This window comes from Plasmodium vivax, chromosome 13 (assembly GCF_000002415.2).
Source record: "Plasmodium vivax chromosome 13, whole genome shotgun sequence".
NCBI lineage: Eukaryota > Apicomplexa > Aconoidasida > Haemosporida > Plasmodiidae > Plasmodium > Plasmodium vivax.
This window is the reverse complement of record NC_009918.1, coordinates 967,523-991,709: the sequence shown is the minus strand read 5'-3', so window position 1 is coordinate 991,709 and position 24,187 is coordinate 967,523. Positions and strand designations below refer to the sequence as shown.

Below are 24,187 nucleotides of genomic sequence, written 5' to 3'. Positions count from 1 at the left end.
GTGTTAACCCATTTTTGAATCCCCTTACGTTTTAGCAGCCCACCCATTTGTTTACGTAACTTTTTTTTTTTTTTTTTTTTTCTGGTACACTTTTATCCGCGGCTGCTCCGTACGCGCGCGCTCGTGAGGTCTTATAAATTACATTTTTAAAAAAGGATTTGCGCGTGGGGGGCCGGCAAAGGGAAATTAAAACGTAGCACAGTGTAGCAAAGTGTAGCAAAATGGACGAGTGAAAAAAAAAAAATCAAAACGCGCAGCCGGCGCAGCGAAAGGGCGGGGAAATATCCGCTTTGGAAAAAACGCAGAGTGTACCCTCCACAGGGAGGGAACACGCTATACGAGGTAGTTAAACAGATCCTTCGCCACACAGTGGTCGATGCACATATACATTTCTTCGTGCTGCCCAAGACAATTTCCCTTCATTTCTGGCTTGGCCTGTACTCTGCTCACGCAGCTCTGATACTCGTTGACGGGTCGCACGCATTTTGCCTGGCACTTTTTTTCCAACTCGATCCTGGGGTCCACGGTCCTTTCGCTTTCCTCCCTCTCCTTGAACTTGGGGAAGCGCACAAAAAACTCGGTGTAGTACGGGTACGACATGGTATACGCGGTGTGTGGGGATATGCCTTCCAACGGTCGTCGGTTCGTGTGTGCCTGCAGCTGCGCTATTTCCTCGGCTGCGACGGTCTGTGTGAATGCGCTTGCGTGTATGCGCTTTCGTGATGAGGACTCCACTTAACTGAAAGGGAGGCGCCCTTCTCGACTTTCCTCAGTTGCCCGTGTGTACAACTCCCGCGGGGCCAACTCGACTACAACTTCTCCTCGTGCGGCGTAAAAGGTGGTCCCTGTTTTGCGCGATTTCGCTGGCAAATGGGGGATGCGCAATTTGGGTCACTTCGGGAAGGCGGTGGATGTGTGGGGGCTTTCGCGGGGGCACGGTGAGGCAGGAAAATTGAGCGGCAAACAGATGAGGCAAACGAAAAGGTAAACGAAAAGGCGAATGACAAAATAAAAAACAAAATAAAATAAAAAACCGCAGTGAGCACAGAAAAACGTGGCGAAATGTGGAGAAGCGGGGGAAGCAAAAAGGGTGAGCCGCCTGACGGGCGCGCCGAAGCTGCGTGGGTTGCTCAGCCCCCAAGTGGTACACCGCGTGTCCCTTCCTTCGCGAGGTGCACTTGGCGTACTCGGCACACTTGGCGCACTTGGCGCACTAGGAGCATTTTGTGGGAAGAAATTCCGAATGGAAATTTGTTTTAAAAAAAGATCCTCTTGTGCGAAGTAAACCCAAGTCCATCGCGTCGAACTACAATGAGGCGAATCAGTGCCGTAGCCTACCGCGCTGGGAAGAGGAAGCCACAGGAAACTCCAGTGGAGCATAACACCTGAACACCGCCGCGGAAACTGGGCGGATAGCTACTTGCGCGCGAAGTTGCCCTAGTGGAACAGGTTCGTTGGCATAGCAGTTGACCGAAACGTTGCTCCCATAAGTGAAGGGCCAGTGCTGTATAGGCGCTACGAAGTAACGAATGGGGGCCAAATGAACATGCTCAACGGTATGCTCCATATATGCGTATGTGCGTGGCGCCCTGAACGTTTCCTGTGTGTTTGTTTAAAGGGAGGGGCGCAACTGCAGCGGTTTGCGGTCAAGTGAGGTGTAGCCCAAAGGACCAACGCATTATATCAGCAGGGTGTGCAAGTACATAGACGTACGGGCGAACATGTTAATGAGCGCAGCATCGGAGGGGAAGATACCCACGTGAATGCACAGGGGGGGCGGCACATAACCACGCGCACCCTACGCTAAGTTGTGCAAAATTTGGCCCAGCCTACCCGCAATATGGTTGCGAGATTTGGAGGACCCCCCAAAGTGCTCCTCCTGGTATGCCTCATCCTCCAACACATTGACGCAGTTCTTCGTATGAGTAACCGCCGCGCGAGTTACGAAAAGGGGAGAAGTAAACTCAGCATGGGTTTTAAAGGGAGGAACGAGATCATTAGGGGGAAAAAAAGCAACCGGATCAGTGGGAGGGGGTACAAATACGCAAAGGTCGGCACCCCATCGATGGGTCTCCTCTCCCCCCAAGAAAGAAGAAAAAAAGGCCGAAAAGGCAGTTACCATAGTGGGGGCTGCTTAAATGAGCTGGGGGAATATTTCCTGCGCTACGTAGGCAGTACCGTGTTGACAAGGGATTTATTTTTTTTAACTCCCCAATTGGGGAAGCAACATGGGCAGGGAACAAAGTGGCGTTTCTGCGTAGGGGAGGCACGGGGGAAGAAGCGCAAGTTCAGATCGAGGCTCGCGATGAAGGAGGAGGGAAAGGGAGATACCCCCGCTGAGAACAGTGCGCAGAGGGAGGTTCATCCAAATGGAAGTGATGACAAACGGGTCGGCTCCGAGACAAACCAAGGGATTACAGCAGAAAGTGAAAAAAGACAAAGGCTGAAAGAACTCATGCGAAAAGAACTTCTAACCATCGAGTACATCGACGAAGAAAACGAACGAAGCGAAATCCAGCTGAAGGTGCACATCAAGGGGAGTCTGAGGGAGCACTACTATGACACATGCGTAAAACAATATAGGGAAAACAAACTGAAGGAAAATAAATACGAATACGCCTATTTGAAGGACGTCCCCATTAACAATTTGATTAATTATATTAAGAAAGAGGACTACCTAGGCATCTTCCTTAAACATGTAAATGAGGACATCATTCGGGTGTATCAAAAAATGAATAACCTCCACTTGATCGGGTCCCCAAGACTTACGAACAATAGTAGCCACATAACCATCAGCAAGTTTAGCGATGTGCATCTGACCTTCTCAATTGATAAGTTCCCAAAAATAAAATTTAACAAATCGTATGTCCGCTTACCCATGAAGGTGGAAATACCTCCGTACGAAAGGGGCAGCACTTTTAGGGAATTCCTAAAGGTGATACAAAATGAAAAGGAAAAAGAAAATGAAGTGACCGTAAGTGTAGATGAAAATCATAAAGTAGATTGGAATGATGATGTGTATGTTAATGTGTGCAGGGGGTGGGTCTACAGTTCGAGCAACGAGTACCACAGTGATGTGTGCCACGTTGAGGGGGAAGTTACAAACAAATGGGTATCACATGGAGGGGGGAGGAGCCAAGAAGAAACCCCCGATGATGCAACAATGAGTGAAGCTTTGAAGAGTCGAGAGAAAATTAAAGACCTAATCGATATTGACAAAACTGAAGAAGAATTTATTAACAGTTCAGAAATATTTGATGAGGAGAAGGAAGAAAAAGGTGCCCCCAAAAATGATGAAAATTTATTTAATGATACAAACGTGGGAGATATGGAGGAGTGTAAGTACTATGATGAGTTTTTGCAAAGCTCTAAATTTAGTAAGTACTTTAAAGAGGGGTACCAACTGCCCGCGGACGTCATTTCCATGAAGGGCGAGGTCATCACGGTGAAGGAGAATTGCAACCCCTTGGGGATTAACGAGTCTCTTATAGGGCTGTCCATAAATGAGAAAAAGAACATAACCGCCTACCTCCCTGTGGATCTGTTCAAGGCGCACTTTGACTCCTCTGCCGATGCGGGGGACCGAAGGAGCTGCGAAGGGGCTGCCCAGGTTACGGGCATCGACAAGGATGGTACAAGCAGGGATGGCACAAGCAGGGATGGCACAAGCACAGATGGCATAAGCAGGGAGAGCATAAACAAATTTAGGGAAGTCATTTACAGCGAAATTAAGAAGCTCAAGAGCCGCAGCTTCTTTCGCAGGCTGGAGGACATTCTGAGGAGCAACCAGGGCAGGTTCTTCGACCGGGACGGGGCGATTACCGGTGAGAAGTCCACCGGTGGGGCGATTAGCGGTGAAGAACCTACCGGTGAAGAGTCCACCGGTGGGGAGCCTACCCGTGAGGGGGACATCGAATTTATCCTAAACGATAACAGCCCGCTGTATGATGGGGAAGAGGCGGAGGGTGAGGACGATGAAGAAGCGCACCCGCAGCCGCAATCGCAGCCGCAGTCTCAATCACTACGGGCACCGCCCGGTGAGCAGGACCACCCCGAGGAAGAGACCCAGTTCAACAAAAACTTCGACAAGTACCTGGAGGAGCTGCTCAAAGATGATATAAACTCCCTGGATGAGAAACTACACGGGAGGGGAGCAGCTCCAAAGACGGAGGACATTCTGCGCAATGTGTGTGACCCTAATGAGTACGAGAAATGTGAAGAGGGAAATGCAAAAAAAGGAGGAATAGGTAAAAAAACGGATGAGGAAGAAATGCTAAATGATTATATGCTTGGAAAATGCGACTTGGTCAAGTGCGTATTGGAGGTACACGTGTTGGACGTAAAGTCGCGAAAAAGGAGTGAAGAAGATATAAAAGATTATGTGAAAAAAAAATACAACAAAACGATGGATGAGCTTCATGACGAAGTGGAAGAGAGAGCCATGAAGGACATACAAAACAAATGTGTAGACCAGAGGAGAATGGAAGCTTATAAAAAATTAATGGAAATTTCGTCGCTAAATGTACCCACAACGTTGTTTCACGCGCAAGGGAAAATGCTATACAGCAGCTATTTGAAGAAAAAAAAAATGCAAAACAGCGAAAATGATAAAAACGAAAAAGTGTTAAGCTTTGAAGAGTTCATCAACAAATCACAGAAAGAAATTTATGACCAAGTGAAATTTTCATTTATCGTTAAGACGATTTTCCAAAATGCAAAGTTAAAGGTAAATTACGACGACGTAATAAAGGACGTATTAAAAACGCTACTCAAAACTCCAACCAATAATGTAAAATCGTTAATAAAAAAAATCCATACCATTCACCAGGCGCAGTGCGTACTCGATTTTGTATCCCTAAATGGTGATATTTCCTTCGTGACGAATAATAACTCGTCTGTTAATTTTTCAGTCACCATGAAAAAGGGGTCGCACTACACAAAGGAGGAATTCCTTAACGCGGACGAGGCGTTGGAGGATCCCCAGGCAGGTCCGCGCACAGGGGAGGAGGCATCACCATCGCGGAAATCGTCCCCCCTTTGTGGTGAAGAAAGGAACGGAAAAAATGACAAATGTGGAAACACACCAAATGATGGGGACCAAAAGGGGAAACAGAAAATTTTTAACTTTACGGATGAATCCAATTTTGTGGTGGAAAACAAGAAGGAGGATAATGAGCAAGTGGAGCTGGAATATTTTACCTTTAAAAAGGGCGCGAATTATACCAAATATTTTGAAGAAAAATATAAAAAAAAATGACGCACGTGAGGAATAAGCAAAGAAAGATGCTTCAGGGGGAGGGGGGGCCTTCCCCCCATTTGGCGCACCTTAACCTCCATGGATTTGCGTGAAAGTCACACCATTTGCGATCGCCCCATCGACTCACCGTTTGGAGGGTTAATTTGTGCCCCGCTCGTGAAGCTCCGCAGCGCGAGGCAGGGGGCGCACATAACGCGTGTGCATATGACTAAACACATATGACTATATACATATGACCATATACATATAGCGCATGTACACATAACGCATATGCACAACGCTTATACATGTAAATATTATTCCTACATGCACATACATTTGACACATATTTATGTGCACATGTTCTCGTAGGCCCCTGCGCGGCATGTGCGCACCCCGCTCGGCTTGCGCAGATGCATATGCGCCCATTTGTGTACACAGCAAAGTAACCGTTGCATCTTGGCGCGGTCCCTCACCCTATTCGCCTCAGTGGAGGAACCAAAAGGAAGCGAAATCGAGGGGGTAGATTCGTTGGCATTCGTTTGTGCGTATCGCGGAAGGGTCAGCAGGTTGGTAAGAGCAGATAGGCGGCGGGTGAGCAGATAAGCGGCGGGTGAACAGATAAACGGCGGGTGAACAGATAAACGGCGGGTGAACAGATTAGTAGAAGAACATTTTGGCCCTTTTTACCTGCAGGCGCAAAATTACGGCGACCTAACGGGGACGCAAACCTCCACAGTTGCTATTTGCTGTCGATTTTTAAACCGTTTTACGAGCAAATTTTATTTCGTTAAATTAAATGGAAGAATATCTTCCCTTTTGAAATCATTTTGCATATGTACAGATCAGATTTTTTCGATTTTTTTTTTTTTTGAACATATAGGCTGGCTTAATCGTTGAAAGGTTGAAAAAACTGCCAGTTGGTCATTTCGCGTTTAACCGTTTTGTTAACTGCCGGTATTTATGTATACACATGCAACACGTACGTATGTAATATATATGCGCATTTAATATGTATAAATAATATGTACATATATATATTTACTATACGTATGTACTATGCGCGAACAAATAGGCACAAATATAGCAACTACATTTAAATATATATTTTTTTTATACTTTTATGTACTCGGTTCACTTCATTTTTTTTTTTTTTTTTTTTTTTGTAACCTTTTTTCACCCAACCGTATTCAAAAGCAGTGATCGACCCTCTTCAGCCTGCCTAATTTTTTTAAAGTTGCCTTTCCGTTCTTTTTTATTATTTTTTCTTCGCGCCTTTTTTTTTTTTTTTATTCTTCGTGGCATGGTGGTGACTTCATTTGATAGGTAGTAAAACATATTAAGTCGTTGTTTGTTCCTCCCTCCTTCATCTGAACGCGATTTTAGCATCACCACAACGTCACCTTGACGTTAATCTGAGCTTCGCGATAGCGTTATTGTAACGTCATTTCGACGTCATCCTAACTTTATCTGAACTTCATCCTGACGTCATCCCGACGTCATCCCAACAGAGCAGCTTAACCTTTTCTACTTTTTTTTTTTTTTTTGTTTTTTTTTCTTTCCATGTGGCTGCATTTTTTCTTCCGAACATAACACCAATTAGAGAAAAAAAAGTTATTGTGACTGTTGGGTGGTGTTGCTGTTGCGACTTTTTCACGCCGCTTAGCGCGAACTATAGTTTCTTTCGTTCGCCGCTTAGCGCGTGCTATAGTTACTTTCGTCGGCCGCATAGCGCGTACTATAGTTTCTCTCTTCCGCCGCTTAGCGCGAACTGTAGTTTCTCTCTTCCGCCGCTCCTTGCGACCGTTGTTGCCTTGTGCCGTTCCCCCTCTGCTATTACAAGTACTTTTTGAAGAGAGGGGGGAAGGCAATGTATACCCTCTAAGTTAAGCGCGCGGGTTTCTCTGCTCCGCCATCGCGCTGTAGGCGGCACACCGGCTGTGTACCGCGTTGCAACCACGCTGTAATCACCTGTAACTACGCCGTAACCACCTGTAACTACGCTGTAACCACGCCGCAACCACGCCGTAACCGCGTTGTAACCACGCCGCAACCACGCCGTAACCGCGTTGTAACCACGCTGCTTAAAGCTCCCCCACCGAAGGCGCCATAGAATGACGGATGCAAGAAAGTTCGATGACACTGGAATTTGCAAGAAGAGAAAAAATTGAGCCTTGATGAATTTTGACCATCATAAAAAAGTTTCACATTTTGTTCCCCCAAACAATGCCACCATTAGAACATGAATTTAATATTTTTTTTTCTTTTTCTAAAGAAAAATGATACCATGCGTATTGTTGTACTGTTTAAACCTCCTGTTCTTAGCCTACTTCTTAAAGGTCTCATGTTCCTCGTGTGACATGACCATTAACCGAAAAAATGTTAAGTCCTTTGTGTTCAATAGCCACTCTGAATACATTAATGCTTTGAACAGGTCCAAACCTGATTATCCTGGAAACGTCTTTCCCACGGGGAATGCGAATTTGTCCAAGGCGGGAGGCCATGCGGCTGCTGGTGCTGAGGGGGCCGTAAAGGCAGGGAAGGGGGGGAAGAAGAAACAGGAGGAGAAGAAGCCGGAGGGAAAGAAGCCGGAGGAGAAGAAGGTGGAGGAAAAGAAACCAGCGGAAAGGAAGCCGCAGGAGAAGAAGCCAGAGGAAAAGAAACCAGCGGAAAAGAAACCAGCGGAAAGGAAGCCGCAGGAGAAGAAGCCAGAGGAAAAGAAACCAGCGGAAAAGAAATCAGCGGAAAAAAAGCTGGTGGAGACGAAGCCGGAGGAGAAGAAGGTGGAGGGAAAGAAGCCGGAGGAGAAGAAGGTGGAGGAAAAGAAACCAGCGGAAAAGAAACCAGCGGAAAGGAAGCCGCAGGAGAAGAAGCCAGAGGAAAAGAAACCAGCGGAAAAGAAATCAGCGGAAAAAAAGCTGGTGGAGAAGAAGCCGCAGGAGAAGAAAGCGGAGCAGAAGGAGGCGGTGAAGCCTGAGAAGAAGGAAGAAAAGAGGCTCCAGAAGGAGGAGCAGAAAGTTGTGAAGAAATTGGGACAGAAATTGGGACCAAAGTTGGGATCCCAAGTGGAACCGAAGCTGCAACCCACTGTAGGACCAAAACTAGGATCCCAAATAGAACCCAAATTGCAGGCCACTATAGGACCCAAACTGGGATTCCCAGTGGATCCGAAGCTGCAACCCACTGTAGGACCCAAACTGGGATTCCCAGTGGAACCGAAGCTTCAACCCAGGGTTGTATCCAAACTGGGATCCTCAATGGAACCGAAGCTGCAACCCACTGTAGGACCAAAACTAGGATCCCAAATAGAACCCAAATTGCAGGCCACTATAGGACCCAAACTGGGATTCCCAGTGGAACCGAAGCTTCAACCCAGGGTTGTATCCAAACTGGGATCCTCAATGGAACCGAAGCTGCAGCCCAAAGTGGTACCCAAACTGGGATCCTCAATGGAACCGAAGCTGCAGCCCAAAGTGGTACCCAAACTGGGATCCTCAATGGAACCAAAACTGCAACCCAAAGTGGGACCCAAACTGGGATCCTCAATGGAACCAAAACTGCAACCCAAAGTGGGACCCAAAGTAGGGAAGAAAGTCCAAAGCAGGACTCACCAAAAGACCAAAGAAGACCATGCGCAGAGCCAAAAAGTTGGCGACCCGGTTGAGGCAGTACCCATGCCGAACCAAAATGTGGACGAAGTGGTTAAAGAAAACCTCCTGCCCAGCGAAAAAGTTGACCAATGGATCCAGTCAATCCCCCTGCCGAACCAAAAGGATGGGGCGAACTCCTCCTTGCCCAACGAAAAAGTTAACCAGTGGATTCAGGCATTTCCCCTATCCAACGAAAGAGTTGATAAGAAGCCTCCAACAGAAAGGCCAACTGATAAATTGGCTACTCGAACGCCGCTGTCAGAACGAAGGAGAGCCAAAAAAAGGGATGAATGGATTAAGGTAATGCCTCTGTCCAATGAAAAAGTGGACCACAGAGTTCAAGCAGACCTCCTATCCGATGAAGCAGCCAATCGAACGACGCTCTCAGAGCGCATACTCTCCCAAGTAGAAACTCAGAGGATCCCATCAACTCGCCTGCCTACCCAAGTAGACAACCCGAGAGTGCAGTCGGAATGCGCGCAGGGAAAAATCAAAATGGCTAATCAGAAGACTCCTGGAAAGCGTGTACCCAGCGAACGGGTGGGCCAAAAGAAACCCAAAGAGGATATAGCCACGCCGCCGGAGGTAAGGGGCATAAAAAAATATGCAGACAAGTTGCAGCGAATTGCGAAGAGGGAAAAAAGAGAGGTGGCAAAGGAGGAAAAAAGAGAGGTGGCAAAGGAGGAAAAAAGAGAGGTGGCAAAGGAAGAAAAAAAAGTGGAAACAAACGAAGAGACAAAAGGAGACTCAACGGAGGACACATCAGGCGACACATCAGGAGACACATCAGAGGACGCGCACACCGATAGCTACGAAGGCGTACCACAAGGGGCCCTGAAGGAACAAAAATGGAGCGACAAAAAAGAAAGGAATAAAAAGGGCTGGTTTGGCACCTACTGGAGTCAAAGCACAAAAAAAAGTAAACCAAGCAAACCAGCAAATGCTGAGAAAAAAGGAGCCAAAAAATCCAATTTAATTCCCCTAATCTGTAAAAGGGCTAATATGAGAAAAGATGAAGAGTTTAAGTTAACGGAAGAGAATTGCTTGGTGACGGAATTGCCTAAAAAAGATTTAGATGCGAGTGAAAAGAAAAACTTAGAAAATGAGCCGCCACTTGACAAAGAGGGAATGATACAAAAGGTAGACGGCAGTTACTTAAGGGTCCAACCAATTGATTACAACAGAGCGGAAAAGGGAATAAAAGACGAAGAGAAAATTACACGCAGAGGAAGCTTCGGTTTTCTTACGAGCCCAAGCAGTTCCTACCACTTAGGAGAAGGCATAATTAATACACAAGAACCCCTGGGGGTGTGCGATGCAGAGGCAGGAAAACATTTAGATATTTTGAGCGGGCAGGTCGTGCGAGACGGGGAAGGAGTGGATCCGTGCAATGCGATAAAGAGGAGTGATGGAGACGTAGTGTCAGCAAGAGGGGAGCATAATGTGATATTCGGAGGGGTGGATCAAGTGAAAAGGAGAGGCGCGAAGTCGAAGAGGAGGAGAGAGGGGAAGAGGAGGAGAGGAGAGGCGAAAAGGAAGGCAGGCGGCGCGAGAAAGGAAGAAGCGAAAAGGGAGGAGGAGGAGGAGGAAGAGGTGAAAGTAGGGGAAGACGAAGCCAAAAAGGAGGAGGAGGAAGAGGTGAAAGTAGGGGAAGACGAAGCCAAAAAGGAGGAGGAGGAGGAGGAGGAGGAAGAGGTGAAAACAGGGGAAGACTATACCAAAAAGGAGAAGGAGGAAGAAGAAGAAGAAGAAGAAGCTAAAGTGGGGGATGACGAAGCCAAAAAGGAGGAGGAGGAAGAAGAAGAGGTGAAAATGGGAGACGAAGAAACCAAAGAGGAGAAAGAGGAGAAAGAGGAGAAGGAGGAGGAAGAAGCGAAAGTAGAAGACGAAGACGGCAACGTGAAAAGGAAGGACGACACGGAAGATAGCGGCATCGACAGCGACGACGCGCAGAAGAAGCATGCGGAGGAGGTGCCCGGGGAACCCGCGGAGGGAGCACATTTGGAAGATAAACTGTACGACGACTATGAGGATGAAGATGACTATGATGATGATGAAGACGATTATGACGAGGAAGAAGAGGAGGAAGAAGAGGAAGATGATGAGGAAGAAGAAGAGGAGGAGGAGGAAGAAGAAGAAGAAGAAGAAGCGGACGACATCGATGAGGTAATAAATCGGCACTTGGAAGAAGTGGAGAAAATTGAACAATCTCTAGGACTTGCAAAAAAAGAGGGTTCTTCCGAAATGGTCCTAGTGCCCACTCCTTCGAAAGGCTCCAAGTTTGACAACACAGATACGGAGAGTGTCGCGAGTGCCAGCACGAGCACCAGTGGAGGTAACGACGATGTGGGGGGGGAAGAAAAAGAATTTGGAAAGAAAGACCGATTTAGATACAAATCAACGAATGTAAATGTATACGAAAGGTACAAAAAGGACCTCAAACTGTACAGCGAAATGGTGAAAGATAATGAGCTAAATGAGTTCTACAAGGAAATAATAAGAAATAGAGAATTAGTAGATGTAAATTACAAAAACGAATATGCGCTAAAAATGAAGTACCATAAAGGGTATGATTTTTCGCTACACAATTTACATATTGTGAATGAACAAAAAGCAAGTGAAAAATTTTATTCCAATTTTGTAGCGACCTGTGATGAGGAAGACAATGCGACATTTCAAGATGTCAATTATTTTGCCGATTTGACAAAAGTAGATATAGATCCCGTCATGTTTAAAGAGTTTTACATAAGGTCTAGTGTATGTGATGGGGAATACTTACCTTTGAAAAGTACCCTGGTGGAAAAGATATGCTTCCTATCAAACCATTTGAAGAAAAACCCCTACATTAACAGAATCAAAATTAAGAGCAAAAAATCGATTCTGTACCGCCTCTTTTTAAATATAGTGAAAACGTTTAAAAAGTTATCCCTAAAACAGTGCATTAAGAATGTGGAAGAATCCAACCTACTGGATATTCTGTTTCTGCTGAATGAAGAAATTGTGAAGGAATCGAAAAAAGACCTGAACATAGGGAAATGCCTAAATAATGTAATAGCTCGAAATAGGGACTGGTACGATTTAATCAACTTCATCGTGACGATCATGTTTGGCTGTACAACCTACATGAAGGAGCACTACTTTTTAACTGAGGAAGAAAGAAACGCATTAATAACCACGGACCAAGTTGTAGATTTGCCCATTTTTGAATATCTAAACTCGAACGTCATTGACATTTTTGTCCCTGCCAATGTGCAAACGCAAATTGACGTAGACCTGCTGAAGGACATTACGGATGCGCCAGAGGATAAGAAGAAAATGTACCAAACGTGGTATGTCTGCTATCTGTTCACGCATAAAGTATATTTAGTAAACAAAATGTGGAATGTGATAAAGAAATGGGAGGCATCGAAATTTATCCCCAACCCGTGGTACATAGATCATATAGGAAGTGCCCTCGTTCCCCAGATAATGAATTTACATCACCTGGAGGAAGATAAGTATGTCTTTTTCAGGTACATTGATTCGCTTCAAATTTTTGTATCCTTTAAGAGAAGCAAAAAATACCCCTTACCAAATTATGACAAGAATAATTTCCACTTGGTAGAAAATATTGTAGCTTTTCAAGGAACGGCTAGTCCCTTCATGTGGATTCTAAATGTGATATACGAGCTAACTTCGTACCCCTTTTTGACAAAGGGAAAACTGCACAAGGCGTATTTGTTCATCTTCAAACGGGTAGTGAAGCCCTACCTGCACGTCTTAAAGAAAAACATTTTAAACGAAATAAAGGATGAGAAGTCTAAATATACGAAGGAGAATCCGTACGTCATTATATTCACTGGCCACTCCTTTGGTGCAGCTATTGCCCATTTGAGCTCCTTTTATTTGGCCAAAATTTTGAAGGCTAGAAATAACCCCAAAGTGAAGGTACTCTCCGTGACTTTTGGAATGCCCATGTTTTTTGATGAACAATTTTCGGAAGACTTCCGAAAAAGTGGTGTCATTAGTAACAACATCAGTATTGATTATGATCCCATACCGTGCACGATGGCAATCCCTGGTTTCAACGATTTTAAGGACCCAGATGAAGAAAAAAAACTATCCATCATTTTGAAGGTTAATGATTTGAAGAGCATAAATCACGATTTTGGGGAAAATATTTTCAACGGAAATGAACTGTTTCATCACGAAAGGAATCAGCCGCGCTCCATGATACACCTGCTTACAAAATATATCTTTAACAATAATATCTTTCTCGAGTTGGGAGAGCTACACATTTCGCAGACGCACTACTTTTTTTACTATGTGTTTTTAACTCTGCTGTCCGGATGGGCCAATGAGGCCGAATGGGGCACTTTCTTCCTCATCCCATTTTTCCTCTTTGACATTATCAACTTCACGCACAGCGAAATTATGACCAAGTCGAAAGAGGTGCACAAAAAGTACAGAGAGGATTTAATGAAAAAATTGCAGAGCAGCCAGAAGAATAAAGGCGGCGGCGGTAAGAAGTAGTCCAGGCGCCGCTGAGCAGGCGGCCCGTCATCGCGCGCGTTCATGCGGGTGTATATAGGTGTGTGGTATATATGCGTATATGTATATGCGTATATACGAGCGGCACTAGGGGGAGAAGATTACGTGATGCCCCCCTCCCCCTCAACCCCCCAGTTTGTATTTTACGTGTCGTATTTACCGCGTGATAGATTAATGACATGAATTTTTTTTTTTTTTTTAAAGTGTAAATCCGTGCTTCACAGATACGGGTCTGTGATTTACGGACACAAATCCGTTTTTTATGGATTTAATTTTTCTTTTTAAACCCACCCCCGTGTCCCATTTGTACATTTCATTTAGCAATATAGTTTATGTAGTTTTTATAATTTGCCCTATTTGTATATAATTCGCGCAGTGTGCATAATTTGCACAGTTTGCATAATTTGCATAATTTGTATAATTTTTAGTATAATTTTTAATACTCCCCCCCCGCTGTTCTACACTGTGATTTTTAGTCACCTTTTCAGTAACCACTCTCTCCACCCCCTTTCTCAACAAACAATTTGTTTCCATTACTTCTTGGCAACAAGTACACAATTTTAAAAAAAAATTTGCTTTTATTTTTAAAAGGAAGGCCCTTCAACCGCATGCGAGAAGGAAGCGAGAATTGTTGCCCAACTGGGTGGGAAAAAATAAAGCGTGCATATTGCGCCACTGTTAAAGACACACGAGCGTCATTCTATATATGCTACCATGTAGGTGTACGTTTTGGTTAGCCCCAGCTCAACCACACTGGTAGTGGCGAATAGAACTGCCCAACGTGCTTTGAAACTCCCCCATAGGAACTCTACGGGGTGAGCGTCTTCCCCCACTCGTAGTCAAAAAGGTGCACAAAAAATGAGCGAACAGAAATAATGCTTCTTCTTTTTTGTTAATGGGACAATTTCCTATTTTTCGCGCAAGTGGAAAATGCACCTACAAAGGTATGTTTTATGCCTCCGTGGGACTTGTTCCTGTTTTGTTAAAGATCGATTAACTGCACCGTTCCCATGAGAAAGGAAAGGGGGTGTTAGAAGTGACATACTTCTGCCTCATGTGTGTATAAAATGGGCACACTCATTCAGCTACGCTGAAGTGTTAAGATCGCGCTTCTGCAATGGGAGGTAACACACGTACGGGTTAACTAAAAGGCTCTCCTTTTGAATAAAATCGGGGGGGTTAGCATTTCCCCATATTTCTGGGGATGCCGTGCAGGTTAAAGGAGGGGCGCATACGCAGAGAGGTCAATAAAATGTTTCCCTATGTACATATAAAGCGATAAAGAAAAAGAGGCACACATACATACACGCAGAAGGTTAACGAAAAATTAAAAATTGCTAAAATGGTAATACCATAGTGACGGTCGCGCTTGTGTAAACTGCTTGAGAAGTGAACATGTGGAACAAGCGCCCAAAAAGAACAGAAAAAACAAAAAAAAACATTCGCTCATTTCATTCGCGCATTTCATTCGCGCACTTTATGCGAACTGAAGCCATTTTTCATAGGCAAAACATCCTACCTCTTTGCATTTTTAAACCTAATTCGAGTGTGCTAAATGAACTTCCTCCTTTTCCCTTCTTTATTTGCTAATTTGGAACTACGCATGGGTATGGCAAAGCTGAAAAGGGTTAAAGGTAGTTATAACCCCCCGAAAAAAACAGCCGCGAACAATGAAAAGGGCAAACCTACCCTCTATGTTGCATAAGAATAACATTAGAAGTAAAAATGTCAAATGGTGTTAATGAATCCTTTGTTGTGAATTAATTATGTTGGTTTATGCCGACGCACGTGTGGTTATTGCTCCTTTCTTTACCGCTGCTGACGTGTGCTAAAAATGGACAGGGTGGGGAACAAGGCTCCCGCAAAGGGAGTGGATTTACTGACAGTCAAAAATGTGATCCTGCTAGTGTTGGGCGTTACAGCTTTTATACTTATTTATAAGTTCATGAGACATCGAAAGAGAGTTTCGGAATTTAAGAGGAATAGCGAAATAGATAAAAAGATGAAAATGTCAAGGGAGAAAAGGCTGCAAGAATTGGAAAAAGAAATGATGGCTAATAAACAGAAGATGAGCGAACAGGTGAACAAGGGAGATGACAAAAAAGATAAAGCATTAGATTCGGACAAACCCAAACCAGATTCCAAGAACAATTCGTCGTTCAGCCATTTTAGGGATTTATCAAACTACTACAGGCCGTCCATAAGAAATAGGTTACGCGAAAAGCTTTGACATGAATGTGATGTTTCTCCCTCCTGGGGTGCACATGTGCACACGCATGGGTGCAGGCATGCTCAACAGTCTACACATACACACATATATATATGCATATGAACTTACACATATTTGCCCATTTATATTGCCCCCCCTCCGTAGGTACAAAAATTCATCCTCCTGACGATAGCTTGGATGAATTAAAGAGCATAAAAAAAAAAAAAAAAAAAAAGTAGGAGAGAGAAGGGAACAGTTCAGGCGTTCCTTAAAAACAGCATTTCTTCCCTAAGTATCACTAACATGTGCTGTGCGCCTGCTACTACCCATTTTTATGCTCAATAATTCATCCTGTGTAGTATTCGCGTCGAATAATGCAGAAAAGGGGGAAATATGCGGGAGCGCGTCACCCTAGGGACGTATACGGGCACGCACATTTCCCCATTTAGTAGAATAATAAAAACAAATGATTTGTTCATTGATAAAATTCCATACGGAATTCATGAATAATGAGACGTTTTTATTTAGCTACCATGTAAAAATGGGGACTTCCTACGAGAGTGGCCCCATTTTGCTAATTTTTTATGTGCCGTACAGAAGCGCTAAAACGCAGTGTGTCGTTTATACTTGCCCATGCGTGGTTACGCTTAACAACTCTGTCTGCAAAGCTTTTTACGAAGCAGAAAAGTGACTTAAAAATTGCATACAAATAAGAAAAAAAAAAAAAAAAGTTAATCATATCATCGTATGATAAATGCTTCCTTTTGTTTTTCCTTTTTTTGACAACATGTCGCGTTATAATTGTCAAGTGGGAAAGGGTCATAAGATAATGTGCGGGATAAAAAAAAAAAAATACATCGCCTTGGCGAACGTTGCAAGTGTTCGCATAAAAGTGGTTAATTCCATTTCATTTCCGTTTTTTCCACTTTTTCGACTATTTCCACATTTCCCGTTCGCCACCTTTCTGCTTGAAGGTCATGCCAAAAAGGATGAATCAAAATTGGGTTAAAAAAGCGTTCGTTAAACAAATATATTCAGCCCATGTTGCAGCATCATGAAGGGTTATATACTTAACGGGCGCTTTAAAATGAAATACAACATTGCACACACTTTAAAAAAAAAAAAAAAAAAAAAAATTATACATATGTAAAACATAGCATATGATAAACACGCTAAAGTCAAAAGGGACAAAAAAAAAAAATTTTTTTTTTTAATTTAATTCCATAAGGGAAAAAATACACGTAATGTTTAATGGCATTAGCTTACATCTAAAAACTTTACACGTATTTTTTGATCTTACATTTTCTTTTACATTTTTTTTTTTTTTTTTTTGTGAAAATATCCATTTGTCAAGTTCCCTTTTAAAAATTATATATTTTAATTTGAGTATAACTTCATTATACATTTGAGAAAGTAAAAAAAGGAAGAAAAAAGGCTTTATTTTTTGACTTTGTAGTTATTCTTCCCTCTTTGTGTTTTACGCGCTTTACGCGCTTTGCGCATTTCATGCATGCCCTGCTTTTTTCTTTTCCATAATTATCCTTAATTTTTAGCATTCGCTGATGCTGATACTGATGCCATTATATGCGCAAATGGTATGTTCACTTCGGCTGTGAAGGAAAGGAAAAGCGAAAGTGGCCATTTCATGTTCCATTTTATGTTCCATTTAAATGGTCGATGTGAACTTTCGGTGTGAATTTTCGACGCGAACTTTCGGTTAAATGTTCGATTATTTTTTCGGTTAAATTTTCGATTAAATTTTCGGTTATTTTTCGGTTAATTTTTCGGTTAAATTTTCGACGCGCGCATTCGACATGAGCTTCGCACCAAATTTTACGACTTAACTTTTCACTTTCCATTTCGATCTCAATCTTAGACACATCGTAAGGGGGCCCATGTTTGTTAAACGAAAATGTATCTTGTTATGTAATATACCCATTCATCCTGCGTGCTTACTTTACACAAAGAAGGGGCGCGCCTATTGTAAAAAAAAGCACGTGCCAGTGTACATATGCGTATGTGTGAGCGAAATTGTGTGCATGTATAAGTGTACGCTTGAGCGCATGTACACGTTAATGTATAATGTATAATGTATATTTGTTTATACATGCACCACGTGACATACGCAGGTACATACATTCTCACACGTACGTACACACGCGCATGCCCCCTTGTAAATGTGCCGGCAAGTATAAAAGATGCTTAAAAGAGACAGCCTGTCAAACCTGCACAGCAAAGAAGCAAGAAGGTTCTCTCACAAAAAGGAAAGTTTCAGCTATGATTATTCGGAATATTTGAATTTGTGCCTGGAGGAGTACAAAAATAACATATACGATTTAGACTTAATAAACGAAAATGAAGAATGTATGCGAGAGTTGGTAAATTATTATAATTACCTGTACAGGAATTATTACGAAAATGTTGTAAACGTCTTTGAGAGTAACAACCCTAGCGAAAAGGCGTATGCAAATGAAAACTATGCGGTGAAGCTGGATTTACTGAACAAGAGGCATGTAGAAGCTCTGTACAATATCAGCATTTTAAGCATTTCAGATAAGCTCAAGTTTTACATGCTGCGAGGGGCGGTAAAAAAAGGCAAAGACACGAATGATGATGATAAAATAGGTTTAGATCACCCAGAAAGGGGCAGTGAAAGCAGGACACTTAAGAAAAACTTATTCGCAAATGATGCAGTAAAGCCAAATGGAAATCTCACTGATAGAAACATTGGTGATAGAAACCTGGGTGATCTGCCGAATAAAGGCCCGTATGCCGAGAAGAACCCGAAAATGTACACAAATGATGACCTATCCTCCAATGATATGAAGCGAGAAGAAGAATTCGACATCATCAAATATCTGTTTTACCTTATGAGATCAATTGAATACTCCCTAAGCTCAGAAAGCGGAAATTTATCCTCCTTTTATAATTCCCTTAAAATATATTTCTTTCGGGACAATGTTAATGAAAACTATTATAACAACATTTATTTATTAACCCTGTGCTTACACTGTTTGGAAAATATAACAAGTAATATAGTCACCTTTGACATTCGGCAAGTGGAAAATGAAGAGCTCAATGTAGCAGGGAATGAAAAAAATGGCTACACTTCTTCAAATCCTGTAAAGATGAATAGCCTTCAAAACAACATCAAAAGGAAGTACTCGACATCGAATTTTAGAAACCACCCTTCACCAAATGAGATGAATACAAATTTCCATCAAAACAGCACAGTTCATAATACGACAAGTTATGTTAGAAGCACAACAAGGGAGTATAACTCCTTCAAGATATTCAATAATAATGTATACTTTTACAAAGTATTTTTTTACGTTTTAAATTTCTTAAACTTTTACCTTGAAGATATGATAAAAGACGGATCCCTGCTATACGCTGATATGATGAAAATGCACGCAGAAAGCAACGTTCGCAGGAATCGAAAGGAGCAAATGCTGACATCTTCTCATGTGCTAAATGGAACTACAAATAGCAATTTACCATCCTTTATTGACAGCAAAGAAGAACTGTTGTTTTTGGGAAAAAACAGAGTAACCTACAGCAACATTTTGCTCAAGTGCTTAAACATAATTAACAATTTAATGAACTTGGACGCCCTGAGAGAGAAAATTATGAATTCCAGCAACGATCTTAATGAGTTAAAAATATTCTTATCGAAATATTACAAATACTTAAATGAATATGAAGATATTGAAGTGTACAAAAATTTCTACATCAGCTTGTACAAGACGTATATATTCATTTTCCCGGAGGAATTAGAAAAAGAAAACTACTTCTCCCCCATGCTCCTTTTTGAGAATATCGTAAATAATGGAAATTTAATCAGAATGAGAACCATTGTAGACACACTTATATTCTGTTTTAATGATAAAAAATTTGTCTATTTTTTTGAAGAAAACATAAACATAACGAAAGTTCTTTTCATTTTTGTCACCTACTCGTCCAGACTGTTAGCGAATAAACAGTACGAACTAATAACAAACATATCCTTCCTCTTTTACATTATCTTAATTAAATTTCCAAATGTGTCCATAACCATATTTCACATTTTAAATGAAAATAATGATTACATTATGAAGTATAATGAAGACAAAAAGTTCAATTCCATTTTTAGTAACATAAATGAACACATAAATATGCTCTTCTTATCAACTATACATAAAAACAAAAATTTGGCTACTGTAATTTCTCTCATTTTTTCCAAGCTCATACATCTATACTGTCAATTTTGCGCAAAAAAGAATAATCACCTAGACAATGTCCAGAATAACGCGAACAATCATTTCTCCCCATATGGCACTCATCTAAATACAAATAACTACAGTTTGAGAAATTTAAACAGTTCTTATATCAATGCAAATGGGCAGAATGCGAATGTAACAGCAGGCGTAGGCAATTTAGCGAAAAATGTAAACAGCTTGAACTATTCCTACGCGTCGAATAACGATAACGAGGGAGGAAAACTACAGAAGGAAATATTCTGTAGGACATTTGACAATATAAAAACAAATGAGAGGAACACCGTTATCAAAGCTATACTGGTTAATCTGCATATAATTCCAGATGTCTATTCCTCGAGTGCCATTTTTCCAGTAGAAGAAAATATCGAAAAAACGAGGTACATCATTGTCATTATTAATTTCCTGTTTACTCTAATGAAAACGAAATTTTACGAAACGATACATGAAAATACCTTTGAATATATAGATTATTTCATTGAGGAACTAAAAAAGAGTGTCAATATGAAAAATATAAAATTAGTTTGTGGATACATATCTCTTCTGCTAAACTATTCGTTAAATAAAAAAACCAATAACTTAAATGAAACGGCGGATTTGAAGTCCAGCATATTTATAAAAAATATTCACTATAACAACCAGCCGAATATTATTAAAATACACAAGGCTTTGTACGAATCAGGAGCGCTAACCTTTTTGATATCGTCCCTGTACGAATCCAAAGATTCGCTAATAATTTACAACTGTGTTTATTCAATATCTTTTTTACTATATAAAAAGTCCATCCTAGATTTTGACAAAAATATTGAACTTTCAAATATGAAAATAGCCATTTTAAACATAGTTAGACATTATTACAATTTAGACAGCTATTTGGAAAATTACACAGAGAATTTTATTGATTATAAAGGCTTCTTAAAGGGAAGTTCCAAGAAAAATCTAGCACTACACGAAGATGACAATTACAACACGCTACTGAACAAATTAAATAAAAGAAATTCATACGAATATGACGACATAAATAAAAAATACCTGTATGAAGAGGAGAACAGATACTTGCTAAACGAAAAGAATGATAATTATTTACCAAATCATATGAACTCGAATTATTCCCAAAACTTAAGTAAAAATATTACTAGCAGTGAACATATAGGAAGTAAAAATATGTTCCCTTCTTTGAAGTACCAATATGCAAGTGCAAATTACGAAAATTCCTTTTTCCTTAATTTCGACAAAATATTCTTCGAAACGATAAAAAACAGAAAGAGCTCCTTCAACTTTTATTTTGACACAATATACAACACACAGTATTTGTTTAATTTTTTGTTACACAATTTTCTGTTCTATTCGAAGGACGCGGATGAATATTCCAAAAAGTATTTGCTAAACATTTTACTGCACAACAACATAACCAGATCATCTGACATTAGTTTTTATTCGAATAAAATAAAAAACCTAAATTCGCAATTTAACGAATCCCAGTCAAGGTTAGAGCTCTACAAGCAAGACCTCGAGAGGTATAAAGATGTCATAAATGTCCTAAACAAAGAAATAGAAGAGAAACAAAATGCCCACAATGCCTTAATTCAAAAAATTAGAAAGGAAAACGAGTTGGAAATTAATAGAAAACTACAAGAAAATAACAACCTGGAGAATATCATTTCGCAGAAGAATGACATAATAGATGAGTACGCGGCAAAAAAAGGAACTGCAATAAAAGAAATGCATCGCATTGTGGTAGTAAAAGCTAAATGGAGCAAAGCAACATTACTTTTTTTTTTTTTTTTATTTCCTTCGTAGACTGCAAAGAAAATATGAAGAGGTATACCTGCAAAAGAAAGAAGCAGAGGAAGAAAATGTGAATATAAAAAACAGAACCGTTTCAATGGAATCTTTATTAAAATCACTTCAGACAAAATACACACAAATACAGACGCAAAACAAAACGCTAAATAACAAATTGACAGACCAGACGAATAGAATCAATGAGGGGATAAACGTCATTAACTCGCTTACTGTAATGAAATAAAACAAAAAAGCATTATAAAGGTTTATGCTTTATTTGAGCCACTTTTACTTGTGATTTTCTTATTTCGCCTTTTTCTTTTTAATACAGAGTGAAAATGAGAAGTTGAAAACTATAGAAGAAAACCAAAACAATGAACTGGAAGGAACATTCAAGTAAAGGCTCTTTTATTTTTTCACCTACACTGAAATAAGTATTTTCTTTGTTAAAATAACATTCTCCATTTTCTTCACATTTTCAACAGGAAACTGATTGTGGTCGTTAAAGAGTTAAGTGACAAAAAGAAAGAACTGGATGATAAGGATAAGAATATTAAAAAATACAGCAGTGACATACAAGAACTGAAAAGCATAATCAACAAGAGTGACAATGACTTGAAGGTAATTTCTTCAAAAATACATTAACCCGTTTTGTAGTTTACAAAGTGACATGCATGTAGATGCAATTATATGTAATGAAAATGTGGAATTGCTTTAATGTGCAATATAATGCAAACGGTTTCATGAAAATTTACTTATGTTCACGCCTTTTTTACAGGAACAAGCATTAATAATTGAAAACTTCACAGGGCTGAACAAAAACCTAAGCGAGGAATTAAATAACGCCAACAAGAATTTGGAAATATCGAAGAGATACATTATGAATTATGAAAAGTGATAAGAAAAAAAAAATATACATATAAATATATGTATATGTATACATATATACATGCACATTTTTAACACTAAAAAATAGGAAACATATAGTTTGCATTTATTACACGTTTGCACCTTTTTAATTACACTAACACAATCGTACACATGCACACCTTTTCGCCACTTCAGGAATGATGAGGAAATGAAAAGCAGAATAATGAAGCTGGAAAAAGAGCTATACGAAAAAAATGAAGAATGTGAAATAAAAACTCAAAAGCTAATTCTCAAAGAAAAGGTTAACATGTGTTTGCACTTTATATACATTTTGTTACACCCAGTATTGACATTATTTGCATGCATAAACATATTAATTTAATGCATAGATATGCTACATATTTTACGGGTTCTAATGCTTTTGTAACTCTTTTTTTTATATTACAGGAATTAGCCGATAAAGAGATACAGCTTAAAAAAATAGCATCAGTTATCATTAATTAGTTTTCTTTTTATTCATATACAAATATAAAAACGTTTGTATATATAAATAAAACTTTTTTTTTTTTGTTTGTTAACTTTTTTTTTTTTATTATATGCATTGATGCATTTGTTTGTCAAAATGTTTTTATAAAAAAAACGTTTTAATATATATAAATTTGGAAAAACTTATAATTTAGCGTCTTATATGTGTTATTATTAAAAAGAAAAAGACATTTTTAAAGGTTTAGCGACACATGTACTTTTAAGAAAAACGTAGTGTTAATCTTGTTCTTTCACTAAATTAAAACGGAAAGGGACTCATAACTGCACTTTTAGCCGTTTCTTAAAATTTGCCAACTTACATGCAGTAGCTATTGTATTCATGATGAAATCCAAACCCTAAATAAAAACTTTTTAAAATTACTAATTAATAACTTGTGAAATGGAGGGTAAATAAAAATAACTGCTGTTCATTTGTAATTGGGGCTCTTACATACCATAGTAGAGCGCGAATTCTTATTATATAGTGTTCCAGAATAGTACATTTCTTGAGTATGTGTCGCACACATTAAAATGATGTTTGTGCTCCAACTATTAAAAGGTTACAAGGAAATGGGTTCCTGCTGTATTCACTTTAATTTCTGTTTTGGGCGATGTCTAACAGCATTTTATTATTTTTATTTGCAATTTCATTGTATCAAACTATGCATTTTTTCGCCTTCAGTATATAACGCCCTATATTATAAATGACTTTCCATATTTTAATTTGCTCAACAGGTATCATACACTTTTGAAACATGCTTTAGATGAGAAAGATGAGGCTTTCTACTTGTACTAATATTGTGTGTTGTATAATATTTTGTAAATGTTTGCAAATTGTAGGTTTTCTTTTGAGTTGGCAGAATCACTTAAAAGCGCAAAGCCATAGAACCTAAGACATAACTTTGCACATGTTTTTCGATAACCCTATTTTATATATATATTAAGAGAATACAAAAATTCTGGTAAATGTACTTTTCCCTAACATTGCAAGTGCCAAAACTATCATTTTGATTGATCATCTTGTTTTATACATCTCTAATATGAGGTTCAAAAAATGAAAATGTATTCAATAGTTTAAAATGTATTTTAAAAGAAATAAAGTATTTACGGTAAAAGGAAAATACTA

At 40.2% G+C, this 24,187-nt stretch overlaps 5 protein-coding genes across 5 annotated transcripts; 4 read left to right on the top strand and 1 right to left on the bottom strand.

Moving 5' to 3' along the window:
* Positions 1–165: 165 nt before the first annotated feature.
* Positions 166–998, bottom strand: PVX_085190 (ubiquinol-cytochrome c reductase hinge protein, putative). The gene has a single exon (XM_001616654.1). The coding sequence runs from the start codon at positions 598–600 to the stop codon at positions 334–336; it is 267 nt and encodes an 88-aa protein (XP_001616704.1). The 5' UTR covers positions 601–998; the 3' UTR covers positions 166–333.
* Positions 999–2,455: 1,457 nt separating this feature from the next.
* PVX_085185 (hypothetical protein, conserved) lies at positions 2,456–5,257 on the top strand (the record flags this gene model as incomplete). The annotated part of the gene is made up of 1 exon (XM_001616653.1): positions 2,456–5,257. One exon carries the CDS (start codon positions 2,456–2,458, stop codon positions 5,255–5,257), a length of 2,802 nt encoding a protein of 933 aa, XP_001616703.1.
* Positions 5,258–7,515: 2,258 nt separating this feature from the next.
* PVX_085180 (hypothetical protein, conserved) lies at positions 7,516–13,398 on the top strand (the record flags this gene model as incomplete). The annotated part of the gene is made up of 1 exon (XM_001616652.1): positions 7,516–13,398. The coding sequence occupies one exon, from the start codon at positions 7,516–7,518 to the stop codon at positions 13,396–13,398; it is 5,883 nt and encodes a 1,960-aa protein (XP_001616702.1).
* Positions 13,399–14,696: 1,298 nt separating this feature from the next.
* Positions 14,697–15,837, top strand: PVX_085175 (hypothetical protein, conserved). Its single transcript, XM_001616651.1, has one exon. The coding sequence runs from the start codon at positions 15,251–15,253 to the stop codon at positions 15,644–15,646; it is 396 nt and encodes a 131-aa protein (XP_001616701.1). The 5' UTR covers positions 14,697–15,250; the 3' UTR covers positions 15,647–15,837.
* Positions 15,838–22,546: 6,709 nt separating this feature from the next.
* Positions 22,547–23,040, top strand: PVX_085170 (hypothetical protein; the record flags this gene model as incomplete). Its single annotated transcript, XM_001616650.1, has 3 exons — positions 22,547–22,560; positions 22,732–22,837; positions 22,984–23,040. The coding sequence occupies 3 exons, from the start codon at positions 22,547–22,549 to the stop codon at positions 23,038–23,040; spliced, it is 177 nt and encodes a 58-aa protein (XP_001616700.1).
* Positions 23,041–24,187: the final 1,147 nt, after the last annotated feature.

Excerpts from the sequence above, each read along its gene's own strand:
- PVX_085190 (XM_001616654.1), bottom strand. The coding sequence starts at position 600 with ATGTCGTACCCGTACTACACCGAGTTTTTTGTGCGCTTCCCCAAGTTC.
- PVX_085175 (XM_001616651.1), top strand. The coding sequence starts at position 15,251 with ATGGACAGGGTGGGGAACAAGGCTCCCGCAAAGGGAGTGGATTTACTG.